This window comes from Sander lucioperca, chromosome 2 (assembly GCF_008315115.2).
Source record: "Sander lucioperca isolate FBNREF2018 chromosome 2, SLUC_FBN_1.2, whole genome shotgun sequence".
In the NCBI taxonomy this organism is placed as follows: Eukaryota; Metazoa; Chordata; class Actinopteri; order Perciformes; family Percidae; genus Sander; species Sander lucioperca.
In genome coordinates, this window is record NC_050174.1 from 29228684 (window position 1) to 29248853 (window position 20170).

The 20170-nt window shown below is 39.9% G+C and overlaps 1 protein-coding gene across 1 annotated transcript in view; it reads left to right on the plus strand.

Moving 5' to 3' along the window:
• The first annotated feature begins 15451 nt into the window (after positions 1-15451).
• Positions 15452-20170, plus strand: part of zmat4a (zinc finger, matrin-type 4a) — a 254663-nt gene continuing 249944 nt past the window's right edge. The window contains exon 1 of the mRNA XM_031296570.2: positions 15452-15681. Within this exon, the coding sequence (XP_031152430.1) occupies positions 15595-15681 (87 nt within the window). The 5' untranslated portion in view covers positions 15452-15594. The remainder of the gene's footprint in view (positions 15682-20170) is intronic.

Here is a 20170-nt window from a genome sequence, read left to right on the forward strand (position 1 = left end):
ATGTGCCTGTTCATTTAATGAGTGCACCTAAGTGGAATGTGTTTGCATGTGTGTGTTGTCATGCAAACAGCTGCACCATGTTAAGCATAGTAAAGCAGTGTAATGGCTGGAAACATGCCAGGTGTGTTTATGCACATATTCACCAGCCTGTCTTTCTGTTCCTAGACCTGCACATTAAATATGGCACCGATATAAAAAGTTCTCTGTAAGAAGAGATACATAAATCTACCACAAAATGCCTTTAATGAAGATGAATGTACATAAAGTAAAAACATTTAAACTCCATTACCTAATGCCAATAAAAGACTGGGTATGATAAATTCCTCTGTGCAGCTCAGAAACTCATTTCTTTGTCTTTTAGCATCCCTTAAAAACATACTCATGAAAGGGGGAAAAAAGGTTAGATATTTTGAACAAAGGACAAGGCTGTTCAAGTCACTGGCATGGGCTGTCATACACCCTCAAAGCAGGTTGGAGTCATAGCTCCCTCAGTAGTGGCCACAAGCTTCATATTGTGCATAGGGTGATGCCTGTGACGAGCGGCAGACTCTCACCCTTGAGGGGGTAAAGATGGGGAGTGCACTGCCAAGGGATCCTTGACTCAGAGTTGCGTGGGCTGGCAGTCTTATTTTGGGCTCAGAGTGCACGTCTTCCACATAGCAAAGGGCTTGACTCAGACCATAGAGTCTGTATGACAGGATTACCAGATCCATCCTCTTAGACCAGCTACATCCTTCTCTATCATGTCTTGTAGTTGAATAATTTTAGCTGAAGCTCATTGTTTTGCTTTTACGACCCGCAACCTTACTGTTTTGGTTCAATCTCACCGCTCTCGTCAACCCGGTTTCCACTAGCAGCAGGCATCTCCAGTGAAAATGCTCTGATATACCCACTGTACCTGCTCAGCACCAAACGGCAGACAAGTTGGAGACAAGCTGGTGAATGTGTAGCGTTTAGCAGCTAAAGAGACAGATATATAACTTGGTGTTGGTGGAGACCAAAGCAGCTAAAAGCAAAATAACTTCATTTTAATTTGGCTCTGTGTTTGCCATATGTGTAAATAAAAAAGTGTCATAATAATATGTCAATGTTTACAATTTGTTGCACTGCCCCCAAGTAGCCAAAAAATCAATCAAGGCCGTTTTAAGAAGTGTCATCTGAGTTAACCCTTCGCCATTTTGACGGCCCCCCGGCAGGCACAACTGACTTTTTGTCTTTCAGAGGCTATAGTAGGCTCATATTTGAAAAATGCAATTCTTGCAGAAATCTTCAAATGTAAAAAGTTTTTGATACCAAATCACAGCATGGATTTTCTATGGTGTTCCTCAAGGTCTTGGTGTCTTAACGTGGTATTTCTCACTTGAAAAACTTGATACACAGTGCTGAGCTGCATGTCAAATTAATCCTCAGGTTCCCAGCTTTCAAATGCTGTAGACCACTTCTATTTGGTACATAGCTGTCCACCCCTACCCTTCTGAAAATGGGTCCATTCAAGTATATAAATGTCACTGATGCATTGAAATTTCATGATGCAGTTGTACACAAAACACACTTTCCCTGTGGTATCCCTGTGAAGGCAAAACACTTAGGTTCTCAGTGGGCCACACAGCAAGTCTAAAACTGGGCTGCTGTACAAATGAAATAAAACAGCGTTCGAAACTGCAGCGAGAGAAAGCATGGTCATTTATGGAAATTATGATTTATCCAAAAACCTTTACAGACAATAGACAATTCCAAAATTAAGAGTGACAGTCTTAATACAACACTAACAAAAAACACATGTATTAATGGTTTTAACTAATTTTGTAAGATAATGACTTGAAGGATAAAGCCAGTGGAATAGTACCACCGTCATGATGCAACAAACATGTCTTGTGGGGAGTTACAGTATATTAAAAAAGAGTCATTAAGTTAGCAAACATATTCAGTAATGTCCGTTACACAGCAATCTAAAGTTTGCTAACATTAGCTTAACATTAGCCGGTATGGCATAGTATGTAATGTAAACACTGCAGTGGTGTGCCTGCCTGGAGCAGATAACCATATATAGAAAACCGGCTCGGTATGACATGACATGGTTGAAACTGTTGAAACCTGAATGTTCATAACAGTGGGAAATCTGAGGTTTTTGCTTACAGGGATTTCTTTTAAATATGTTTACCTCATTATTTGAAGCTTTGGTCACGTTTGACCCTGTTGTCTTCGGGTGAAATTTCACCCATTTCAAAAGGTTTTTATATCAGAAATGTGGGTTTCAACTAGCCTGACAAGCCAGACCCACATCAAGATGTTGGGTCTGGGAACTCACCATTGGCAGGGCTCAATCTGAGGGGCGGGATAAACAGTTGTATTTCAAATTCCCTCTGCACTTATAGCCAACCAGAGCAACGCTAGTTGATAGTTTAAACTTTTGCTGTATCCGGTCGGCAAAACTCCGAACACATCTTCCTACTTTAAGAATGACTTAAGTGCTTAACTCCAAGTCTTCCAGAGTCACGGCCAAAGCCGATTCGAAAGACCGCTGTTCGCCAGCAGCAGCAGCCATCTTCTTTGTTTTCAAGTAGCAGGGAATTGTACCAGTGGTGGTGATGGCGCAGTGGATATAACACATGCCTTTGGTGTGTGAGATCTGGGTTTGATTCCCACTGCGATACATCAACCAGTGTGTCCCTGAGCAAGACACTTAACCCATAGTTGCTCCAGAGGCGTGCAACCTCTGCAATAGCAATTGTAAGTCGCTTTGGATAAAAGCGTCAGCTAAATGACTGTAATGTAATGTAATGAATTCAAGCGGAACCGTCGCAACTCTGCCCACCAACTCTATACATGATGTGATTGACCTGACCAGAATTTGTTTTTTTCAGCTCGCAAGCCAACGGAGAGTTGCTAGACTGACCCTGGCTGCAAATTACATTTGCTGCCGCTAGGGTGCGTCTAGATTTCTAGGCTAGCTTTCAACCAAATTTTCAAAACAAATAATGGGGATGGTTTCCTAGAACGCTCTTCACAAGCAAAAAAAAAAGATCAGTCCACACCTTTCATTGGATGTGGGTGTTTCATTCAATTTTATAACATTTGAAAAAAAAATGATAGAACGTTGAAAAAGTGACAAAAATATCGTAAAGAGCTTCAAAAACGTGTGGAAAAAAACAAAAATGTCAAAAGAAGCAGAAAAAATTTACATCGGAAAAAGTGACAAAAAAACAGGAAAAGTAACAAAAACGCCTAAATCTTGACCCAGAAAAACCAAAAGTTGCATGGTTGACAGGAAGACTGCACAAGGCTTAATATGAACATCCGACATTGTATTAGAAATATGACAGCAAATACAGAAAAGCATAAAAGGTCTCTTTTAAGTTTAGTTAGAAATCATGATTTGAATTCAAAGCCATTGTTACCCATATAAATGAGTGGTTAATTATTGGTGACAAAAGCCACAACTCTGTCAACAGCTGCAGACCTCCACTATGACCACCTGAAAGCTCTTCATTCATCCGTGAGCATGTACCTTTCAGCAAAGTGTGTTTTGTGCTTGTTTTCTACTCAACCCCCAGTGCTTTTGTCTGCAAACGCATATTGTCTCATAATTGCAATGTGTGTGAGTAATTGCCTGGTGTGCTCCTGTGATGCACTAGGCAATTTCAATGAAGCACTCAACAATGGAGCACTAGAATGATCCAACCATCTACTTCCGCTTACCATATCTGCTCATTTACCACAAGGGTCTGTGCAGAATATAAATCCCAGGCCCTGCATTATTTAGAGGGTGTGAGACAGAGAAAGAGGGGATACAATCAAACTCACTAGTCAACTGTGACCCTGTGCGATCAGTCAGGCAGTGGTCTGTGTTACATTTAGGGATCTTAGGGTAAAGGAGGGGAAACTGCTAACCTGCTACTCTGACACTATATTTGACCTGTGTGGTCCTTGTAATAGTTAAGAACACAGACCATGACCTATGTCTTGTGCATTGCAATTACTTTTTTTCATTAACACAATGAAGTGTTTCCAATGAACACAGTATCTGTAAAGTCAAAAATTATCCATACTGAATGTTTCTGCAAAACACTTACTGGCAACTTATTTAATTCCTATAATATATGGTTGTAACAACTAAAGCATTTGTATGTTTATAGTTGCACTTGGTTAAAGTGGGAAAGATGAGACATCTTGGTTAAATACTGAAAAACTGAACTGTGACTCGAAGCAAACAAGGTGTTTACTTTTTCAGTATTTAAACAGCACCTCTGTTGTGATGAGTGAGGAAAAGTGGACCCAAACGCAGAGTGAGAGGCAGGCAGGCAGGAGCAAGGTTTGAGCTCGAGGATTTATTAAAAAAACAAAAAACGGCAGAACACGGGCTGGAAAAACCACAGGAAAAAATTGGTAAGGAAAAACTTACAAAACAACGCAGGGAAGAATCCAAACACAAGGGCACAAAAAAGACAAGGTGAAAACACAAACTGACGCTAGAGGATATAAACTGACGGCATGAGGACACCAACGGATACAAAACGATCTGACAAGAGACAGAGTGAACACAGAGGTTAAATACATGAGGTAATGAACGAATGAGGGACAGGTGATACAACAGGTGAAACACATCAGGGCGGGGCAGGACAATCAACAAAGGCGGGAACACAAAAAGTAAAACTAGACATGACAAGACAGAAAACAGACTATCAAAATAAAACAGGAAACAGAAATATACACAGAGAACAGAACAGTCAACAGGGTAAACAAACTACACAATGAACAGGGAATACAAATATACACAACAGAAATATACAAAACAAGATACATACAGAAATCTACAAACAAGGCAAAAGAAATATCCAAACAGGTAACAGAATAAATATACAAACACAGGGAACATACAGAAATCAATAATACAGGTAACAGAAATAGAACAAAATACAAAGTAAAATACTGAAACCTAACAGAAATGTCCAAAACCACAACAACCTCCTTCTTTCTCTAACGGTAAAGAACAATATTTACCATGTCAGCCGGCACAACACAGTAAGTTGACACACAGAGGGTTGATGAACTTGGACTGGCCTTGGATGGCACCGTGAGAATTCCCATTGGCCCCGGCCAGCTGATTGGCTCGGAGTGTCAAGCCAGTGTTAAAACTGAAAAATAATATGGGTGGGAGAAAAACAACCTGTGGCAACTAGGGGTGTGAATCTTCACTGGTGTGACGATTCAATTCGATTGCAATTATCCTGTCAACGATTTGATGATGCATCACGATGCGCCACCTCCTCAAATTTATTATATATTGCTATACATGGTTTTCATCAACAAATTCAAGCAGTCAGATATATATGAACTCCCCTTTTTATTGTATCTGTTCTTAAAAAGGACACTTCCTGAATGTAGCGGAGTCTGTAGACAAAAGGTAAAAAAAAAAAAAGCAGCAAACGAAAAATTAACAAGTTCCATCAGTAGGCAATTGGTCTGTCACTGCACTGATGCAGAATCGTCCAAGTACGCATCGCGATGCATCGATGCAATGATTAATTTCAACACCCCTAGTGGCAATCACAGTCACTAAGAACTGTAGATCAGTCATCACATGCGATCGGTGGCGTGCACGTGGCCGATCAGTGTGGAGAACAAATGGACTGGGCAGGAGAATGAGAGAAACGCATTAAAAAGAGAAAGGTTACGCTAAATGCTGCAAAATTACATTTACATTTATTTTAAAATTGATGATCAAGCAGGGGATGCTTTAGGGCGTGGCTACACACCCACCTGTCAATCAGGTCAGATACTTAGCAATGCTAACCATGACACTGTGTACACTGTGTTTAGCTTAGTGTAGCGCCATTGCAACCATAAACAACACTGGCTTGGCCGCGTCATCCTCACCAGCTCCACCCTCACCAGCTCCACCCTCTCGTAAAAAATTGTCACATCCAGTTTCAAAAAACCAAGTGGCTGTATCCTACAGCTGTCAACTGATGCTACCTGTGTTGCATTTTGGAATACCGCATTTTAACCATCAGGAAGTTTCAGGATAGGGTCAGTAATAGTCATTCGGCAGCCACAAAGAGTTGAAGATGAGGCACAAGTAACAAGTCAAAAATCGTTCTCCTTGTTGAAACCTAACCTTCATATGTGAATCTCTGCTCTGATGTATGAGAACCTTAAGTGAAAGAAGATGATTAATTTGTCAGGGAAAGGTACGCTGACATATGAATGCATGTCCATGTGTGTGTGAGAACCTTGCTGGCTTATCCCCATTTTCCCTGCATCAGTGGAACTCATACTTCACCTGTCAGGATTTGTCATCTCCACTGCTGTCATGTCAGTTCCCAGAGCCCATTGTCGGCAATGTCAGGCCTACGTGAGCGTGCGTGTGTGTGTGTGTGTGTGTTTGTGTGTTAAGGTAACACCATTGTGGCAGGGTGATTTATTTTTTACAAAGAAATGAATAATGTCACCCAGTCCAACTCAATTCACATATAATGGATTCTCTGATCTAAAATCTATAGTTGACTAAAAAAATCAATCTAATGTCTTCTGGGAAACATTCTACTCAACAGGGTACACAACCTGCAGCAAACCTCACCATCAGCCATGTCTACACTGTGCATATTTTACACCTTCATGGATCTGTACATAATGGATCATAAGCATTTTAAGTAGAGCTGCAACGATTAATCAATTAGTTGTCAACTAAACGGCAACTATTTTGAAAATCGATTAATCAGTGAGTTGTTTTTTTTTTTTATGAAAAAAAAAGTAAAAATTCTCTTAAATGTGAATATTTTCTAGTTTCTTCACTCCTTTATGACAGTAAACTGAATATCTTTGAGTAGTGGACAAAACCAGACATTTGAGGACATCACCTTGGGCTTTGGAAAACACTGATTTACATTTTTCACTATTTTCTAACATTTTATAGACAAAACAACTAATCTATTAATCGAGAAAATCATCAACATATTAATCGACAATAAAAATAATTGTTGGTTGCGGCATTCATTTTAAATGTAACAACGTTGTCAATGATTACTTTTTAATTAAAGATGGGTAATTGCTCTGTGTGAGAGCTCTCTGTCCGTTTACATCAGAAGTTACTGTTGTGTTTGCAGCTACAGCAGAAGTGTCCTGACACCCACTGTGCAAACAGATACACAATGTTTACCCCCCACACTCTGTGAGGCCATCCAAATTATGAGGATAAAATTACGAAGATGTTTAATTCTAAACAGATAATTTGGGGCTGATGGTGCCAGTGGGGATTTTGGCAACAATTTCTGTAGTTAGAATGTCATGCAACGCATGGTGTCATGCAGTCGCGTAAGGTAGTTGCGACGGGCAGCAGTGCAGGTTATTATGACGTGCCCTTGTACACACTTGTTACTACTTATGAAACACACACATAAGCCATTTAGGCGTTCGGCTTGCAGATGTGCTCAGTCAGTCTTGACAGATATTGTGCCTAAACTAGCTACCGTATATTGTATCATTTCATCACATGATCAAATAAGGACTTGACATTGAACAAAATCAACATACATATATCATATATGACGTTGTATGTGACCATGTATATAACAAAAATCTGCGAAAAATCGCCGTTTCGAAACCAAAATAGGTAATTTGTGTGATTCAATTGTAAATTGTGTCTAATATTTATTTTATGATGAAATACCTGCAAAACAATTGTCATTCCCATCAGCCTCAGCTGTACTTTGCGAGGAGGTTGGTTGGGTCAAACACAGGTCTTTCACCCAGAAGACTGGGGTTCATGTCCCGCATGTCAAGTTTCCTAAAGTCGCTTTCTTCTTTTCGGTCCCGTTCTTCCTGCGTGTCACGGGACCGTAAGTCCACCCATGACCTTTTCCTTAACTTAAGGGGCCGTGTTTATTTAACGGAATTCTTCCGTGGGCCCATCACGGAATGTTTTGCAATTCCATGAAACTGCCACAGATTTTGAGTTAAGGGGCCGTGTTCATTTCATGGAATTCTGTGAGATCAGATTGTGCAGTAGGGATGATGTAGCTGCACTTGGTTATTTCAGTTACTAAATTGGCTGTGTGTGTGTGTGTGTGTGTGTGTGTGTGTGTGTGTGTGTGTGTGTGTGTGTGAACATATTGTCTCAATTTTAAAATAGTCTTCTCCATTCATGAGTGTGAGATCCCTGTGTTTTGGTATGTTCACTCTGCTTATTTTTGCATGTAAATACAGTAAAATAGTAACAGATTCAGTCAGTGCCATGCCAATATCACATAAAACAGTCCATTCAAACAGTTGCTTTTTTTAAAGATAAAATATGATGAGTAGGACTGGCTGGCTTACAGTATGTTCCTGCTTTCAGGGTCACAGTCAGTTTGATGCTGTGGTATTGGTTGGTTGCTAGGGGCTACGAGGCAGAGATTGACTGATGGTGGCTTAATGTGGCAGCTCAAGCTGTAAAAAAGAAAAAGAGGAAAGACAGGAGCCAAAACAGCATGCCAGCAACAGACAGACATGTGTGCTGCAGGCTGACACGGAGGCTCCCCACAACAAACTGAGCCAGGTTTGAAAAGCTAATTGCAGCTACCTGCTGTGTTTAGAATAATATAACCACATTGTAGAGCACTTGTTTGAACCTCTGGTAAAGATCCACTGTCTAAGGAAATATGACTCCTGCTTCTTTTCTCAGGGAGCCTGGTGAAATGGTATTCTATTACCAGAGGCAGGGATTTCACCCATAAATCCTCAACCTTTAGGAATGGCCTATATTTTGCTGCTCACGCTTCATAAGATATCCTGGAGGTAGTGCTTTTTGCACTCTTATTTCAATGGGAGTCTTTGCATTTATGTGCTTTGTTGCTAAGTGCAGCAGTTTGTGACAATCTTTATTAAAAGTGTACTGTAAAATGCATTCAACTTGATGCAAATATGCAGCTAACGTGCTAAGCCTAGGAGGTGGGAATCCGATTTTGGAAACGATGTAAAAGAGGGAAGAATTAATACTCAGTGCTCAGCTACAACCACTCCTCCATAATGCATATCATGAATATATTCCACAACCGAGTACTGAGTAATGAGATGCAAAGAAATCTACAAATGAACAAAAATAGATCATCTGGCCCTGACACATTTTCTCTTTTCACAGCTCCATTTGGTGGCCAACATGCAGCTGTGATGTGAGAGCTCTTATCCGCCTGGATGCAGGGTGGCACGGTGGCGAGACCAACTCTGTTCCCTACTAAAAAGTCACAGGTTTGATTCCCAAAGCAGCCTGCACATCAGTTATCCGTCAGTAATCAGGGGTGTAGTGCTGTCGGAGCGCACCGGAATGATGCTCTGCCACTTTTTTTCTCCAAGTGAGGAGTATTCTCAGTTTGCATAATCCGGTTGAAATTGATATTATTTTTAAGCTCTTGAAGATCCAATAACGATTAAAGCGTTTGTCATGCAAGTGAGACAATAAAAACAAATGGAATAGTCAAAGTCGTTATATTGACATTTAACGTGTCTTAATTGATTCACAACGTCAACTTGCGTAACATGCAAGAAAACATTCCACCTTAAAAGTTGCAGGTAGCTGCTGGCGGTAGCCTTTGAGCGGCACAGGGAATTGAATTATTTTTTTCTCAGTCCATAGCTAGCTAACTGTTAACTAGTAAATATGACAAGGCAGCAAAACAGCCATTCATTTTATAGTTATAGTTGACTAAAGTATGTACACTTCGTATGAACAGAGGTTAAATAACCTTCAAAGCGAGCAACAATTTAACGAGTGCGCTCCGGTACTTAAACAAATAGCATGACACCGCTGTCAGTTCCCCTGCCTAGCACCTACCTGCTGGCTGACTGCAAGACACACTGGATGAATGCCAAAAATGTAAATATGGCGCACAGAAGCCAAAAAAGGATGTGACATGTTTCCTGTTGCAAACATAGCTTGTCGTACCATCTGGACCATGGACCCTGTGCTCAAGGCCAGATGACAGACATTTGCCCGCTCTTCTGTATATTTTCTTTTTTCCCCCTCCACCGAATTCAATTCTGTACTGACCTGATATTGTGACCTAGTTAAAATATTCAGCAGTGGGGATATTTTGCAAATTGCATCGCCGACTCTATTTGCACATAAATGTTGCCCTGCAGCTATGCACCGCCTTTAAACCTCAACCCACATTCTGAAGTAGACCTTGAAGCAGGAGGTGCTGGGGGCATCGCTAGGAGCTTGTCTTCTAACTATCTATTTCATACTCTTTTGACACATCCTGTTTATGTAGCATGACAGCTGCTGCACTACCTGCACACCACAAACATCAGCAGTCTATATGGTCTGATGAAGAGCATTGTGCCTAAGGGCTACATAATTAGTGGGTTATTCCCACTATAGGCTACATTACAGCAACTTAATTACTTGACCCACTGATAAAGATTGTTGCAATAATTCACCCAAACAAAAATATTGTTGCTTTGGTCATCCCTCATCTAAACATCAGATCATAAGCGGAGTTTGACATTCGAGCCAGAGGGGGCAAAAAAAAAAAAAAAAAACTCATTGTAGCAGCTGAGACCTGGCCTACCACTTGGGGAACACAGCACGAGCACATATGGACAAAACAAACATGCTAAATAAACTTTAAATTACATTGTAACAATTTAACAATCCGCCCTTATGAAATCCAATCGCAGCACGGCTGTCTTGGAACGCAATAGACAGACGGTGGCGGGATGCCTCGACACTTAAATTCAACTAAAATGTATCAGTGAACAATCAATGTTCGTGCTACAGTCTGTTGAGATGTCTCTCCAAACGCAGAAACGAAGCGCAATCACACCATAAAACGTTAAGACACGTTAAGAAAAAAGATCCGTATTTTGCCGTAATCCAATGACACACAAAAAAAGTAATCCACAGCGATCAGTAGATCCACTTTGCCGTTTAAACAATGTGGAATAAAACGTATGAAAGTCCAAATCTACACAAAACGCGCAATCAATTAGTAAGCTGAGAGCAAATTTATATACATGGCATTTAGGCAACCTTTATTGCAACGTTGGCACGGTAAGATGTCCAGACTAGTGCAATGGTAATTTTCGTTTTTTGCGTCCTGCATATGGTCTCAGGTGAGAGCCAGAGCCCTGAAAAAATATTTTTTTTACTAAAGCAGTAGGCCTATATGAAATCAGATGTATTACCTACCACCATTTAGTTGTTTTGTGTTATTTAAAATATTTATAAAATATGTGGTCATGCCAAAAGTAATTATTCCACTCATTTTTGAAAGAATGCAATTACCCGTTTCAGCCACCAGTGCTCCCCCTGGCCAGGGGGAGCACTAGCTTCCCCTGGCCCCCACCTCAAACTCTGCATATGCATCAGATTAACTTTGGAATTGGGACAGGTGGACCAGGCCCCAACAGGTAAATTTGCTTCCATCCATGGATTGTAAAACAAAATACATTTATATTAAATGCACATAATACCTGGACAAATATTGTTGAATACAAAATATCTAGGTATTTTACATGGTCTCGCATTGCAGGGAGACCAGGGACAGTTGTAACACTTTTTGCAATTTTTAGCATTACATCAAAAAACATTTACACTGGAATAACCAATTTGTTATATTATAAACTTCAATCTGTCAACTGCTGAAACAATGTATTTAAGTGGTTTTATGAAATATGTACAGGTTGCAAAATTGATTTTAATACAGTCTCTCCACTACATACTATACAGTTTTTTTTAGCTTAATTTACCTTAACTTAAACGGGAAATCCGGTGTTAAATGGGTTTTAGATATGTTAAGTATGACCCTCAACCACAAGATTGAGTGATTTCCCTTTTAACAACTTCGGAGTCATTGGAATGGTTATATGACTTTTTCTGGGGTGAATGGTGTCCGTCTCACTTCCCCCTAGCGTCTGTGAGTAGAAAAACCAGCCATGCAACTTTGGGCCGGCGAGTAAACAGCAAAGAAATTGCCAAAACTGCATAGTTTCCCTTTAATACCAATATCTGCAACTCTATCCCTAACCTTAGCTAGTTTTTAAAATATAAATGAAACTTGTTTGGTGATACTAGGACGGTTGTAACAACCGTCCCAGTTTTACCAACCATGTTTTCATCTCATGTGAGCTAGCATGACTGCTTTGACACTTGTTAACCATTTCTATTTTTAGCTTACAAAACGAGCCGATTCTAATAATACTTGTTTGAATTCATAGATATTTGATCTTATAACAGCATCCAAAAAAGTGCATCAGAAAGAAAAGTAATTGTTTTACCTCAAAAACAACCTTTTGTAGATAACGCCATCAGGAAGTTTCAAATGTTGCATGTTGCATGAGCACAGTGAGTGTCATCACTCTAGGTTGTTTCTGATTGGAGGAATTCAAGGTGTTACAACCATCCCCTGTTACAACTGTCCCTGGTCTCCCCCACTACAATTTTGAAGATGTCTTTGATAAAGCATCATCACATCTCAACAAGTTTGGAAGCCAATCATATATGTCACTTACACAGGTGTGATGTGGAATCCTGCCACCTCCAAAACACCTTGAATTCAGTGAATTTTCAGTGAAGTAGAAGACACATTGTTTGGGTAAAATGACCACTTTGTTACGGTTAGGGAGCCATAGCAAAGTGTTTGCACTTTTTGTTGAAAACCTGTGTCATTACATGACTGTTGACGGAAAGGATATTGACGCATGACAAGTAGTGTAAAGGATTAAAATTTGAATTCAGTAATTACATTAACGTTGGATGGTGGATTGACACCAGAATGGTCTCTCTGTTGTCATTGAAAGACGGAGGTCCGTTAGCTTGGCGCAGAGGCTTGAGGTGGGGTTGAGGCAGTTAGCTACTACCAAGAGAGGAGAAATGTGACTCCTGGTAATTCCACAATGTTATTATTCTTGGCAGGCATGCTAACATTAGCCATAGGTACGCCTACATTCAGGAGTCACTTAGTTTTGTTTAGAGTTGGAGGGTGTGTGAACTGTGCATCTGAGGTTGGGACTTCTGGAGAGCTGTATGCAGTCACAGAGGCTAAGCTACCTGCTGGATGGTCAGGTGTATTCACAATATTGTGGAAAAACATATTTAGCGTGTGCCTCCTCATTATTGTGTATGTGGTGCATTGCAACACCTTTGCACGAACCTCCGTGGTACCCTGAGATGAGCAGGGGTGCAAAGAAAGTTCAAATCTGTGGAACTTTGACCAAAGCTGCGCTAACCTTGTGGCTATTTAGTTAACTGCTGCTTGACTGAAAGTTGAACTTTCTGAAATTCCAGAACTTTACTTAACAAATTGGTCTAGACAAAAATGTGTTCACTTGGCGAAATATCATCACTCAGATGCAGCTCCCAGTTTGAGTCTCTGAAATATACTGATCTACTGCTAGCTAATTTAAAGCTACTCCCGTAAAATTGGTTGATGCAGACATTCACAACTGTTAAATGTGTGTTAAATGCAATATGGCTAACTTATGCCCTTATAACATTTATGCACTGTGTCTGGGAGTGTGACAAAATTAAAACATTCTGGAGGGAGGTGATCAATAAAACTATGTTCATCTTGTCTGTGAACATTCCATTTCACTCATTTTGAATTTGATGCCTGCAACACGTTCCAAAAAAGCTGGACAGGGGCATGTTTACCACTGTGTTACATCACCTTTCCTTTTAACAACACTCAATAAGTCTTTGGGAACTGAGGACACTAATTGTTGAAGCTTCGTAGGTGGAATTATTTCCCATTCTTGCTTGATGTATGACGTCAGTGGCTCAACCGTCCAGGATTTTCGTTGTCGTATTTTGCGCTTCATAATACGCCTCACAATTTCAAAGGGAGACAGGTCTGGACTGCAGGCAGGCCAGTCTAGTACCCACACTCTTTTACTACGAATCCAAGCTGTTGTAACACGTGCAGAATGTGGCTTGGCATTGTCTTGCTGAAATAAGCAGGGACGTCCCTGAAAAACGCATTGCTTGGATGGCAGCATAAGTTGCTCCAACACCTGTATATACCTTGCAGCATTAATGATGCCTTCACAGATGTGCAAATTACCCATTACTTTTGCTGCTGAGTAATATGTAATTACTTTTTCAATGACTAATGTGTAATGACTGAGAAATTGATTACAGTTTTCAAGTTATTTGCCCAACACTGGTCAACAAAATGATTTAGAGCAGCTAAATCTGTCCACTTAAGCCAACAAAACTTGACAAGAAAAGGCTAAGCATTTGGACCTTTATCCTGGAAAATAATTACAAACAAATACAATTGAAAGGTTGAATAAATTAAAAAAACAATCAATTCATAATTGTTGCAGAACTTTTGGTATTTAGTCAGAATGTTCTGAGAAGGGTAAAGTGGGACATGTGATCTCAGTATTTCCAAAATACTGGCAACTATTACTACTACTCAGGGGCGATTTTAGGATCAGACCTTTAGGGGGGTTCAGCCCCTAATGAGAATGTGACACGGATACAGTGCCTTGCAAAAGTGTTAACCCCCCCCCTGCTAAATCAGTAATTTCATTAGCCGGTAATCTCTGAGCTAGCTACTGAACAACGTCAGCTAACGTTTTTACCTAACCTGACACTTTATAAGTCACAGTAATAACAACCAATTTGACACAATGTTCTAACATTCAACAATTTTAGTTACTTATGTTTCAATTTGGGTTCTAATCTGCGCCATGGAATTACCAATTTCTTCTCCGGGGACTCCCAATGTTTAACTTCACAACCGCTCTTCTGTTCTCCCTCTGACAGATTAGATAGAGACTCAGCCAAAGGCGGGATTCTGGCACAACCACCTCCGATTGGCCAAAACTATGTTTCTGTTAACCCTTTCCTTGACGCAAATTTTTTTTTGCAGGATGATAGGGGAAGACTCATGAATATTCATTAGGGAACTCATCCCTGAATGGCTAGTACTCGTTGCCTGCTCTGGTTGGGTTGGTTAGGTTTAGACAAGAGGAGGGTTATGTTTAGGCAAGAGGAGCCTGCAAAAAAAAAACTTGCTTCCTTGACTGGGTTACAGGTGCATAGCATTGGCTACAGCCACATATGATATTAAACCTGTTTTAAGCCCTTTGAACCTGTAATTGTTTGTCCTCTGTCACTAACAGACACGTTTACAAACTCTCACGTGAAGCACCAAAATTGATTAAAATAAAAAGGGCGCTCAGATGAAATTTAGGGGGGGATTGAGCTTGAGATTGAAAAAGGGTCTAAAATCGCCCATGCTACTACTAATAATAACAAAAGCGAATTAGGCTATGACAATAATAGGCTGATAATAATAATAATGAAATAGACATAGGTTAATAAAGGTTGGCTGCTAATAGTAAATGCCTCTTCATTGAAAAAAAAAAAAATCATCGGCGCTTGCTCCGCTCTGTATGAATAGTTTGGGTGCAGACCATGACATTTGCTGATGTGGGCTTCCACTTCCTGATCAGCCTCAAGTGAGTTGACGCGGCTGATAAGCGAGTGCGGCCAATGGGAGCGCAGCAGGGCGGAGAGCAGCGGCAGATTGTACTACAGTGGAGAACTGCCGCCAACAGTAGACGCGTATCCCGCGCTGTCTGTCGCTATTCAGCATCTTCTGGTTAATGGATTATACAGTTTCCCTCCAAGTGCAACATCAGCTGGCGGTGTTCCCGACACACTTCTGCCAGGGCTACAGTGTGGAGTTACAGGTACATTTATTTTCGCATTTCTCTTGTCAGTCCCGTGTGGTTTTCTTCTTCTCTTGAGAAAGAGCGGTGCATGCGTGCAGAGGAGTGTGTGTGACTTTATGGAGATGCTTTACTGCGGGGGGGGGGAGGCATGGTTGTCGTGTTGCATGCAGATTTTTTTTTTTCCTTCGCCGAGATTCTTGTTGCGTTCCGCCGGGAGACGAAGCGGAGCCGGGGGCTGCACGCGCGGTGCGGTACACATGGGGGTTTAAAAAGTCAGCAGAGCAGCCTGGTGGAGGTTGACCTCACGTCTCATAAACAGGTCCCGCATGCTGGAGAGCGGCGGGTCTTTGACTGGGGTGTCTGGCCGGGGACACCCCAGGGGATCCTTACGGAAGTACCCCGAGTAGGCTGTGACTGAGACAGACATCAGAAATGTAGGCTAGTAGGTATGTCTTTACTCTTCCAATCAGAGATTTAACTTTCAACAAACAACTGATACAGTCCAGTGCTATTAAAACTCCTGCATCCAAGAGGCAAACGCATCTGTAGGCTACAGTTGCCTTGGGAATCTGTTTCAGAGTTACAAAATAAGGTAAATTCTGCAGTCTGGCTTTTAAAATATATATATATATATATATATTTCTACTGTGGACAAAGTGACGAATATGAAGCAAAGTAACGATGTCAGCATCAACATCCCATCGGAGGTTGTTCTGCATGCAGGAGAACGGCTGGTCGATTCTCTCAAGGTGACATTTAAAGTGGATTAGAAGCAGTGATGTAGCACCTTTCTCACCTCTGTGGAATACTTTACAGTGCTTGGTTACAGCTCATATGAATCCTAATCACATGAACTGACATTGTGGGTCAAATGCCAAAAAAAATAACTTTTCCTGATTTTTTTTTTTTTTATATATTTGGTTGTATACTGGAGGTCATAGTTTACCGCCTTTTTTATGTAGGCTATCATCCTTAACAGAATGAATGGTCTATCAGTATAGCACACCAGAAGAGAAAGGACTCCTGATAGATAAGCTGCTATGCTCTGGAAATATACATTGCTAAACATATTAGGGCTGCAACCAAGGACTAGTTGCATTATTGAATAATGTGTCTTTTGTTGTCTCGATAAATTGATTCATTATTCTGTTGATAAAATGTTTAAGAATAGTGAAAATGTTCGGTTTAATCTCCCAGAGCCCGAGATTAACTGACAAACCCAAAGATGTTCAGTCTTCTATTCTGTGTGGAGAAAAAACAAAACATCAAAGCTTCACTTTTGAGAAGCTAACTGAAGCAATAATTCATTATATATATATATATATATATATATATATATATATAATATTACTCTCAGTTCTATTGCTTTTATTGCTCTTAACAGCTGTGTCTTGTCTAATCTTTGTACCCTATGTTGTTGTTTTGCTTTGTTTATTGCTAATCTTTTTGCTTCTGTGCAGTGTCTTGTTTTGTGCTAAGTTCAGCTTTGCTTGTGTTGTCTTTCTTTTTGTTTCTTTGTATTTTAAAAGCTTTTTTTTTAACATCCTAGGGCAGGGGACTACAGAGGAAAAATAGCCTGGCATTTTCAACCAATGTACAATCATGGGTTTTATTAATTTGCACTGTCCCCTTTCATAAAAAAAAATCATTGATTTATCAACTAATAGATTTTGAGCTCTTAAACTAAACAAAAAATCTAAATTCAATTCTTTCTTTCTTTCTTTGCATCGTTTACTTGCCATTCAGGACTTCATTGATCATTTCCCTCTTGTACAGAAAAGCAAAAATAGAAACTACAGAACAGGGTTGTTACAGTCTTTGCCTTGATGTCTCTCAGGTGGCTCTCACTAATTAGATGCAGCATTATTGCTTTGTTTTCCATGCACAGTCCAAATATGTTTTTTTCCCCTTCTTTCTACCTAGTGGGATGTACACTTTGATATTATAAATTAGGGCTGCAACTTTATTATTATAATAAACAACATTATTACGATCTATTTTCATTATCGCTTAATCAAGACATCAGTTCATTGTTTGGTCTGTAAAATGTCGGAATGTGGTGGAAAATATCAACATTTAATTTTCCCATGGTCTTCAAATGTCTCGTTAACAGTCCCAAACCCAAAGCTATTTAGTTTACTACCATAAAGACCAAGAACACCTGTAAATACTCACATTCGAGGAGCTGGAGCCAGTGAGTGTTTGTCATTTCTGCTTAAAAATAATAATAAAAAAACCCCTCCAAAATATGTGTAATCAGCAGATACATAGAAATGTCTTTTGAAAAATGTTTTCTGAGTACAGTAGGTGTTACTTTGTTCAAACCATAGATATTTCATTTTTTTTCCTAAAACACTAGTTTAACACATACTTAAGATCCAGATATGGATGATATGTTTTATTCTGCAGCCTCCAGCATGATGGAAAAGAATAATGCAGCATTTCACCAACCAGGCGCTCTGAGCTCCATCTCAATCTGCCTAATTTAAAATTGACTCTTTCCCCACCATCTCCTGCTGTAAACCACAAGATGGCTCCATTTTGGCAGCTTTGAAGCTTTCTCAAAATATTTGCCATGACACAAACCTGTCTCTATCACTTCAGCTCTCTTCTAAGACACCGCATGAGAGTTCTTCACTAAATAGCAACACGTTACAAGCAGCCTCAGATAGTAAAGCTCCTTCCTCGACCCTTTCTTTAATGATTTTCCTGCGTCTTTGCAGGCCCTCCAGTCATCTTTTCTATTTTCGAAAAAATTATAGAGGGGAAAAAAACCCACTTCCATTATTCCCCAGTCTGCTGTCTGTAATTTGCGATGCCTATAAATAAAAGACTTTGAAGCTCAGTGCTTCGATGTCATCAATAATTGTTTGCTTTTGTAAAGAAAACAAAAATTGCCCTGCTTCTTTGTTGCTTCCAACATCTTCTTGCAGCAGTTGTTTGCTGTTCCATCTCTATTATTTCTTTTTATAGAAGGTCAACTGAGATGGGTCTGAGGATTTTTATAAATAGCACACAAAGAAACAAACAGCTCCAATAATCTCAGGTGAACACATTCATTTTAAAGTAGTATAGAAGTGGTTTTGAAGCAAACAACTGAGCAGAATCAGCCGCATCACAGAGGGAAATGTGGGATTCATCAAACGTGATGAATCTTTTCCTCTGGTCTTTCATAGCAGCAGAATGGCAAATGTTGGATCTGCAGAACGTGCTTCTTTTTTTAAACTAACATGCAAACTGTTTTTCACTTGTAGTTTCTAAGAGAGATATCCAATGAAGCATCCAGAAAGTGACACCTATTCTGATTGACAGCCCGGGCGTCCGCCAAAGTGTTTAGACAATTAAAAGGTATTTATTTAGAAGTGGGCTGGCTGCTAGTTAGCTAGCTAACGCTAGCATGCTATTCCACCAAGCTTCCATGCTACATAAATAAGCCAGACAGAGTTGTCCCTCATCTGGCGATAGAAACCCTGATTTTCCCATAGACTGTATATAAGAAGGCTTTTCCCGTTCTGTTAGCTCAGAGCTCCACAGCCTAAGTCCACAGGTACAAATTAGTTTTGCACCAAATGTATCGTCAAGAGTGTTGTGAAACTCGAGGTGCGCAGATTGGCCACTTTGTGATGCGAGAGAGCACATATGTGAAGTTGCAGTGACAGATTCGAGAGGTTGTAATCACTGAGTTGTGGTTGTGATGGAAAATGAACCAGAGTAAAAAAAAAAGTATACGAGTAAATGTTGCATTATAAGTTTGCAGCTGTCATTGTGTTCATGTAAATATCAATCTACACATTTGTGAATATTTTTTCTGTAACTTCACATTCACAATACAGGTGTGTGAACATTTTCTACAAGTGCAAATTTCAATTTACAAGTTCAGATTTTTTTTACAAGCTCTCATGTTTTTTTTCTTTGTATGACTTCAAATTCAGATCACATGTGTGTGAATATTTTTTACAAGTGCAAATTTTATTTTTACAAGTGCAAATAAAATTTTTACAAATGCAAATTTCAAATCAAATACACCATGACACTTTAGTGAAGTGAAGTCATTGCTTGGCAAGCTAATAATTCAACTCACAAACCTGTGAATGAGTTTGAAGGTACATTTTTACCACCAAATGATTACAAAAAATCATGCTGACCCTTTAGTTTTAAAGGAGTCCGCCATTTAGTATTACAAGTTTGGTGATCTGAGCGAGATAGATACAAAACAAAAAAAGAATGGTGGAATTTGATGCAGCAGAGGTATCAGCTGAATCCAAATCCAGCCCCTGGACTTGCAGATTGAGACCTGGCAAACTTTGATCAAATGTACTCTTAACGTGCCTGAAGTGCTCACTGTGATCACGTCAAGTCTTTAAAGGTCAGGAGGATATAAAATGCAGTATATGAGACGGGGCTTAAAAATCTCTCGTTTCCATGGAAATGCAAGCAAGATCTAATTTCATTTTTGTTAGCTGGATATGAACCAACCCATATAAATAGGATGAATACATTGAACCGT